The sequence below is a fragment of the Lactuca serriola genome, chromosome 8 (assembly GCF_051521515.1).
Source record: "Lactuca serriola cultivar US96UC23 chromosome 8, Lser_US96UC23_V15, whole genome shotgun sequence".
NCBI lineage: Eukaryota > Viridiplantae > Streptophyta > Magnoliopsida > Asterales > Asteraceae > Lactuca > Lactuca serriola.
The window spans coordinates 45,076,047-45,084,214 of NC_136415.1; the positions used below are offsets into that span (position 1 = coordinate 45,076,047).

The following is an 8,168-nucleotide window of genomic DNA, read 5'->3' on the forward strand; positions in this document are numbered from 1 at the left end:
AATAGTTTAAGAATAAAGGCAAATAACGATGAGTTAAACATTTTTTCCCGAACGGCTAAACATTTTAAATGTTAATAAAACAACTAACATGGTTTTTTCTTTATTTGTCTCATTTATGTTGTTGAAATGTTTCTCTAGCATATTAATTCTTTGTTTCTGCAAAAAGTGTCTCGCTTATGTCATTGGATAAACAGATTAGGCAAGTTAAATGTGATGATGTACATGACAATGATTTCTTGCTTATATCATTATCTCATGTATTAATCGATTTCATTATAATATTTCGATTTTTTGTCTTTACTTATATGATTATATCACCAAATTAAGTATAATTTAAATTTATATTAATTCTTAAATAGCACAAATCTCATGAGGAATCTTTTCATATCCACTAATCCACTTCATCGATCAAGGCTTTTTTCCATTATCCGTAGTTTATATTATTTGTTATTATGGATAAATATTATAAGTAAATAAAATATGCTTTTAATACGAGCCAAAAATAGAGTGTATTTATAAAACTTACAGGTTATATTAAATATATTATCGGATCATGGTAAGAAAATATAGATATGTTATATTATAATTTATAAATAATAATAATTATTATAATAATAATAATAAATAGGAAAGATCGCAAGAAATCAAGAATGAATTTGGTTCCTATTTTCGCGCAACTGAATAAAAAATTGTTCAAAAATATCTCGTTCATCGTCATCGGTGCTCAATAATTTGGTGTTGCAAGACTCTATATCACCCTCCAATCATAGGCGTCGACACCACAAGCAAGCATAACATAAGGTCAAATGTTTGAGCTTTTTCTCTTTCTCTATCTCTTTCTTTTCATTTTCATCCGGCGGGAGGGAAGGAAGTAGATGAGTATACGAAACACATTTTCTCTGCTTCTACGGAACTGTTCTCTTAATCTTAATCCAATACAAGATTCCCCTTCAACTCAATTGCATTTATTATTTGCGAGCTTCGTGTGTTCTTGGTGCAAGTAATTTGTCTTATAGCCTGAGCCTGAGGTGAGTTCGCTTTTTCCTCTTCTTTGTTTGATTGATTATGAAGTATGGATGGATGATCGCAGTCGAATATTTTGTTTTTTCGTTTTCAGTTTTAGTTGTTTGTGGTTGTTAGCAGAAGAGTCAAGTGATTGTGTAAGTTTCATGGACTTTTTCACTTATTTGTTGTTTTCTGGAGTATATATGGTTTATCCGATCATCGAATGTTGTTGACCTGAGTGTTTCTCTGTAAAAATTTCCGATTCCTTCCATATAAGTCCATAATCTACGACTAAATCTATCTAATAGACTGTATATACAACTGTTCTTAAAGATATCTGCGTGATTTTGATTGAGGTTTTTTTTTTTCCTACTAATGTTCGTCATCGTATTTTCCATGGTGGAGGGTTAAGTATCATATGAACCTTCAATATGTTTTGATGTTGATTTGTAGTTGAAGTTGAAGTTATGATGTAGTGATTGGTGAATTTACTATAACGGGTTGTTGATTCTGATCCCCAAAAGTAGTCCATATTTGACCCCAAACCATTTCTATTTCAAGATATCCTTTGAATTCCTCTCTTTTTTGCCAAAATTTGAACTTAGATCCTCTTTGACAGATGACATAATTACGTAATTTGAAGTTATAACCTATTTGACAAACATATTTGTTGAATCCATTTTTATGCAGTCAAATGGAGTACTTTTTAGTTGAAATTTGGTCAAAACTTATTTAGAAAAAAACATTAGTAGTTACTTTCAACTACAAACATTAGTAGAATAGAAACATTTCAGAGTCAGAAAACTAAAATCTTTATGTTGATTATGACATTGAAAATGATACAACATCTTTTTGCAAATAGGTGTCAGAAAGTAACTCAATGGAGCATCATCTACAAAATTCTGTTTCAGGTGAGTGGTTATATACTTATATGATATATCTCTTCTTATCATATACTGATATAACAAACAAATGAACAATAATATATATTATCTTTTCCATACAGGTCACCTAGAAGCTCAATTTGCCTCAACAATATTTCAAGAAATGGAAAACGAATGGGGGATTCGACACAAAAAGGATAAATATCAAGCAACAAGTGACATAAGCTTGTTTTCAAGCTCATTACCTGTCATTCCACATGAAAAATGTATAATGGTTAATTGATTATTGATTATGTTAATCAGTTTTATCATATTACTTTAAAACAACATTTGGTTCAAATCTTGTTGATTCACAATCCAATAAACAATCTGTTGAAGGTGGAAGTGAAGATACACATACAGTTGGTGATATCACAAACAGTTTAACAGGAAGCATGCTTCCTGGTGATGAAGATGAGCTATTAGCAGGCATAACGGACGATTTTGACCTTGGTGACTTACCTACTCAATTGGAGGATTTGGAAGATGACTTATTTGAAAGTGGAGGTGGAATGGAAATGGATTTTGATTCCCATGATGGAATTCGATTTGGTCTCTCAAATTTAACCATGTCTGATGGTGTCCCTTTAATTAGTATTAATCGACATGAGCTCCTCAATAGTGGGAACACAGTTGTTGTTGGAGAACACCCTTATGGTGAACATCCTTCTAGAACATTATTCGTTAGGAATATCAATAGCAATGTTGAAGACTCTGAATTGAAATCCCTCTTTGAGGTACTTCTTCAAGATTCTTTCACTTTTCTCTTAACATTTTAATGGAAAAAGAGATTGTTTTTTCTAGGAATATGGAGAAATCAGAAATCTTTACACTTCATGTAAGCACAGGGGTTTTGTGATGATATCTTATTATGACATTCGACATGCAAGAATTGCAATGAGGGAGCTTCAGAATAAGCCTCTGAGAAGAAGAAAGCTAGACATTCATTTTTCTATCCCTAAGGTTTGTTTTTTTGTAATTGTGGCATAAATGTAATATTATTGTTGTTGTTTACTTATTTATATTTGTTTTTTATATGCATACAGGACAACCCATCAGAAAAAGATATAAACCAAGGGACTCTTGTTGTTTTCAACTTGGATTCATCAATTTCCAGTGATGATCTTCGTCACATATTTTCAGTTTATGGGGAAGTCAAAGAGGTGATATTTGTCATTTGACTTTCTTTTCCAAAGACTTCAATTACTTTCTTCAGTTCTGTGAATACATTTTGACTTTTTTTTAAGCAGATTAGGGAAACACCAAACAAGAGACACCATAAGTTTATTGAATTTTACGATGTTAGAGCTGCTGAGGTGGCACTGAAAGCTCTAAACGGGAGTGAAATTGCTGGCAAAAGGATAAAGCTTGAACACAGCAGGCCTGGTGGTGCTCGTAGAAGGTATGTATATGTATATATAAGTGGAGGGACTTCAACAGTTAGAAAGGAATTTACAAGGGACTAAAGTCGACATTTTACATTTATGTAGCATGATGCAACAGCTGAGTCAAGAATTAGAACAAGATGAAGCTCGAGCCTTATGGCACCATGTTGGTTCACCTGTCATCAACTCTCCACCTGGTTGGTATTTTTTTTTTTTTAAATTATACTTTTTATCATTAATTAAGAACTTAATTTTTATTAATTTTATTTTTGCAAAATGCCACCTGGCAGGTAGTTGGTCATCAGGTTTTGGAACCCTTAGCCCTGTGAACACCACCCCTTTACATGGGCTTGCATCCATACTTCCACCACATATATCAAACCCCATGAAAATTTCACCAATTGGAAAAGATCAACAATCAAGTTCAAGATCTTTCCCTGATCATCATAACACATCATCATCTTTTCTTGATTCCAAATTTGACCCTTCTTCTAGTATTGGTACCCTGTCTGGCACTGAGTTTCTGTGGGGTAGTCCAACTACTTATTCTGACCACCAAAGTAATTCTTGGCGGGCATCTCCGGTGGGCCCATTTAGTCCTAGTCAGCATGGTACATTCCTGGGACCACCACATCATCATGTAGGCTCTGCGCCACCTGGCATACCTCTTGACAGGTCAGAGAGATCATTCATGTATAACGGAAACCAGATGGGTTCTTTTGGTAAAGGACAGATGTTGTTTGGTAATGTTACTTCATATCAAGGAAGGGGAGGAGGATTGAATGATGGATTAATGGTGGGGAATCGAACTCGGCGAGTTGACTCCAGTGTGACTCAATTAGGGAACAACAACAACAATAACAAGCAGTATCAACTTGATTTGGATAAGATTATTACTGGGGAAGACATGAGGACAACTTTGATGATAAAGAATATTCCCAATAAGTAAGAAAGTAACCATCTTTTATTTTATTTTATGTGAAAGTAAATTTATTTTAAATTTTTTCTTTTTCTTGATATAAGGTACACTTCAAAGATGTTGCTTGCAGCCATTGATGAAACCCATTCGGGTACCTATGACTTTGTGTATTTGCCGATTGATTTTAAGGTAATTTATATAGCCAAGAAAATTTCACCTTTATTGACAAAAAAAATGGTAATTTGATTTATCGTTGATGTTCACAGAATAAATGCAACGTGGGTTATGCTTTTATCAACATGGTGTCTCCTTCACACATTATCTCTTTTTATGAGGTACCATTTTTCTACCCTTACACATTTTCAAAATTCAAGTTTAATTTTGTTGACTTGTTGTCCAGGCATTTAATGGAAAAAAGTGGGAGAAGTTTAACAGTGAAAAGGTTGCGACTTTGGCATATGCACGGATTCAAGGGAAAGTGGCACTCATAACACATTTTCAAAATTCAAGTTTAATGAATGAGGACAAATGGTGCAGGCCCATTCTATTCCAGTCAGAGGCCCAAGGGAATGATTATCTGGTACTATGTTCTTTTTTCTTTTTCCCATAAAATGATGTCTGATACTATTCCAAACTCCATTCATAATCGGTTTTGAATCTTGCAGGATTCTATTCCATGCCATAACATGAACATATGTATTCGTCAACCAGATGGATCTTACTCGGTGGATTCATTCGACAGTTCCAACAGTAGTCTGGAAGAAAACCAGAGTTGACCAAAAATTACTTTTGAAGGAGTTGGTTGCATTTTTTCACTAATGAGAATTCGGTTTGTTGTATTGAGAGCAAGAAGTGGTTGTGTCCAAAATTGTGGCTTTGTGTAAATTAAAAATAATTGAAACTTATTTATATATGTGAATTAGAAGTATAGTGGTTAGGGTCTGTTTTCAAGTGTATAGAAGTGAGGCAACAGATCCCGGATGTAACTGTTATTGTAGGACATGAAGTTATGGTACAAAGACATGATCATAATTTCAAAATAATCATCTCGTTGATGTTATATGTAATATATATGTTATGGAGGTATTTTATAACATCTAGCAAGTTTGAAATTTGGATCTTTTGTGATAATGCTTAAAAACTTGATGTTGTAAGCTAACAAAAATAAGGAAAATACATGGTTATTCTAAGTTATTGTTGATTCCAAGTCTCCCATGTAAAGATGCATGATTACATGATAATCACAAGTCAACAGTCAGATAAATACTCTGTTTAATCATTAAACACTCCATAACATCATCATCATCATCAGAATTCATAAACAATCCAACCAATGCACATCATATTTGAAGTGCATCTGCAATCGATCCTGCAAGACTCAAGACTTCAAAAGGAGCTTTCTTTTCAATGCTTTTCACAGTAGGACAACATGAGTCAGTGATCCAAAAGTAGGCAAATCCCTTGCTCGAGTTTTCTGCACATAGTAACAATCCATACTTATGCTACACACAGTAAACACACACACACACATGAGAGAGAGAATGAGATATACTTACCACCATTTTTGTGTGTAAATTTCTCCCAAGAGTTTTTAGGAAACACTGCATGAGTGACATAAGCACTCACCTTGGTTGCACCATGAGCTGCCAAAACTTTCTGCAACACAAGAATCATTATTATATCTGTATATATGAAACTCATTGGAATATTATTATAAGTATATATGTATAATAGCATAGCACTAAAGAAAAACATATAAAAAAGTAGTACCTGACATTCAATTAAAGTGCCTCCAGATTGCACCAAATCATCAACAATCACCACATGACATCCCTCAGGATTACCTTCTTTCAGCCTTACTATTCTTTTATCACCCTCACGAACTTTTGCACAAACCACCTGTCATTCCCAATATCATCACCACAATTTGTACATAAAAATCAACCAACTTCCATTTTTACCCTTTTTCTAAATCAAAAATTTATCTCACCATGGGAAAGTGATCCAAGAGCTTGTGAAATCTTTTCCAAGCTCCGTCATCTGGAAAGGCAATTACAACCTGAAATACCATAAAAAGAAACACGTTACTATGCAAAAAAATACAAAATTTTAGAATTTTTTATATTAAATTCAAGTGCTAACTTTATCAGCATCAGGAAGCTGGTGAAGTCGTTGCTTCAAGAGAGGAATCCCGGTTTCAAAATAAGGCAAAACATTGTCACTAAAGTAGAACCTTTCCTGCATAGAATACGTGAACATTAGCTTAATAGTATGTAAATATCATAATATGATTCTTTTAAGTATTATATGTATTAAGAAACTTACCTGTAAAGCATGTATGTCATATATGACTAAGCTTGTTGGACCACCTCTTGATATTGGAATGTTTGATAAGATTCTTGCCATGGTGAATGCAGTAGCTACATCTCCTTCTTCTTCCATTCTTTCAAAGGATCCAGTTGGAAAGAAAGGTAACACCAAAGTGAAAGAAGCAACAAAGAGCCTTGGAAGTGCAAATATCACAGAGAGTTGCTCAAATATTACAGATGGGGAGCTGAAAGATGCGAGAAAAGAAACATGCTGCCCTCTGATATCTTGTGCATTGTTTATGAATAGGTTAGGAAATCCATCATCAAAACTCCTGTAACATGGTATAGTATACAGATATAATCATCAATTTATAAAGACAAAACCATAGCAATGAAAGGAATAAGAAAGAAAATGAATCAAGAGAATGAGATTTGGAACATCTGTTTGTTGATATCTAGTAATTGCAAAGTACATTGCCCTAAATTTCTGGATAAATTCATTTTTCTGTGCCTCTCTGCTACTAATCAGTAGGAACTTTCAGCTATTGAACATTACATTATTAGATCCTTCAACATCCATCTGCATGCATTTTAGGGGTTCATCTTTTACAGCACAGGAAGTACTGGAATCGGAATTTATAGAGAAGAAAAATGTAACAAACAGCCTCTATGTTTAATTTTTGTATTTTAATAGCACTATTTTACAAAACCTAAGTCAAAATTGGGGTTTTTGGAGGACGGATGAAGTACGGCACAAATTGACACAGTAACTACGAAAAGAACATCACCATTCACCTCATCGAGCAATCGAATCTACTTGATATCAAAATCAGAGCTCCAATAACAAAACCGTAAGGTGAAAGGAGAGTGAAACGAAGATTTTGAAAGGCTAATTCGCATAGATAAACGGAATGAAGAAGAGTTTAGTTTAGTTTATATAAAAGTGGTGAAAGAAGAAAGAAAGACCTCCAGTTGATGGATTGGAGCTGAATGTGGTCGGATTGAGCGGCGATTTTGCGAGCAAGTTCTTCGGCTTCGACGCAGTAGAAGAGAAGCACTTGCTTTTTGTTTGGCTTCGCCATCGTCTTCACTGTCGCCATGCAAACACAGAGAGAAATTAACGCAACTGTTACCTAATTCCAAAGGGGGAATAGACTACTAGACTTTGCGTTTAGAAAATGCGACATTGTGCTTAAAAAGCATGATTCCAGCCAATATGCTACCACAATTGACAACCGAATATTTTTGGAAAATAAAAAACTTTTCTCAAGAAATCAAACTTTTGACCATTGCATTAAAAGTGAGCATTTTATCCATTTATTTTTAGATATTATATTTATGATTTACCCTCGTTATTAACAATATATGAGATTTCTTATAGAAAAAAGAAATTAAATATCCTTCTATCTTATTTTCCTACCAATCTATTTAATTTCTCTTTCTAATTTATGTCTTAAGGACATATAAGATATAAGAAGCATTAATTGAAATGTTAATTATTAAAAAATATTACTACAATTAAATATGATAAATAATAATTATAAATAGTATTGTTTATAATTAATATATTTTACATTTAATTATGGTAAGATTACATATAATTAATGTTTATCACATTTATTTACGT

The 8,168-nt window shown here is 33.3% G+C and overlaps 2 protein-coding genes across 3 annotated transcripts; one reads left to right on the plus strand and one right to left on the minus strand.

The window, feature by feature from the left end:
• Nucleotides 1–674: 674 nt before the first annotated feature.
• Nucleotides 675–5,328, plus strand: LOC145070710 (protein MEI2-like 2). Of its 2 annotated transcripts, XM_079017667.1 has the most exons (14): nucleotides 675–1,028; nucleotides 1,118–1,160; nucleotides 1,868–1,916; nucleotides 2,012–2,155; nucleotides 2,268–2,665; nucleotides 2,733–2,891; nucleotides 2,975–3,091; nucleotides 3,179–3,330; nucleotides 3,419–3,510; nucleotides 3,604–4,258; nucleotides 4,337–4,421; nucleotides 4,499–4,567; nucleotides 4,633–4,812; nucleotides 4,898–5,328. In XM_079017667.1, the coding sequence occupies exons 3-14, from the start codon at nucleotides 1,886–1,888 to the stop codon at nucleotides 5,006–5,008; spliced, it is 2,193 nt and encodes a 730-aa protein (XP_078873793.1). In that variant the 5' UTR covers nucleotides 675–1,028; nucleotides 1,118–1,160; nucleotides 1,868–1,885; the 3' UTR covers nucleotides 5,009–5,328. The 2 variants fall into 2 exon arrangements, with proteins under 2 accessions (XP_078873793.1, XP_078873792.1); XM_079017666.1 differs by lacking the exon at nucleotides 1,118–1,160.
• A 69-nt stretch (nucleotides 5,329–5,397) lies between these two features.
• Nucleotides 5,398–7,743, minus strand: LOC145070712 (ribose-phosphate pyrophosphokinase 4). Its single transcript, XM_079017668.1, has 7 exons — nucleotides 7,508–7,743; nucleotides 6,558–6,873; nucleotides 6,375–6,470; nucleotides 6,223–6,291; nucleotides 6,003–6,131; nucleotides 5,789–5,888; nucleotides 5,398–5,706 (listed from the first exon to the last, which is right to left on the minus strand). Exons 1-7 carry the CDS (start codon nucleotides 7,639–7,641, stop codon nucleotides 5,573–5,575), a joined length of 978 nt encoding a protein of 325 aa, XP_078873794.1. The 5' UTR covers nucleotides 7,642–7,743; the 3' UTR covers nucleotides 5,398–5,572.
• Between the last annotated feature and the right edge of the window lie 425 nt (nucleotides 7,744–8,168).

Excerpts from the sequence above, each read along its gene's own strand:
- LOC145070712 (XM_079017668.1), bottom strand. The coding sequence starts at position 7,641 with ATGGCGACAGTGAAGACGATGGCGAAGCCAAACAAAAAGCAAGTGCTT. Across the intron at positions 6,874-7,507 it reads CTCCAATCCATCAACTGGAG|GAGTTTTGATGATGGATTTC; the intron begins GTCTTTCTTTCT and ends ACCATGTTACAG. Across the intron at positions 6,132-6,222 it reads TCTTGGATCACTTTCCCATG|GTGGTTTGTGCAAAAGTTCG; the intron begins GTGAGATAAATT and ends TGGGAATGACAG.
- LOC145070710 (XM_079017667.1), top strand. The coding sequence starts at position 1,886 with ATGGAGCATCATCTACAAAATTCTGTTTCAG. Across the intron at positions 2,156-2,267 it reads TGTCATTCCACATGAAAAAT|GTGGAAGTGAAGATACACAT; the intron begins GTATAATGGTTA and ends AATCTGTTGAAG. Across the intron at positions 3,092-3,178 it reads TTTATGGGGAAGTCAAAGAG|ATTAGGGAAACACCAAACAA; the intron begins GTGATATTTGTC and ends TTTTTTAAGCAG.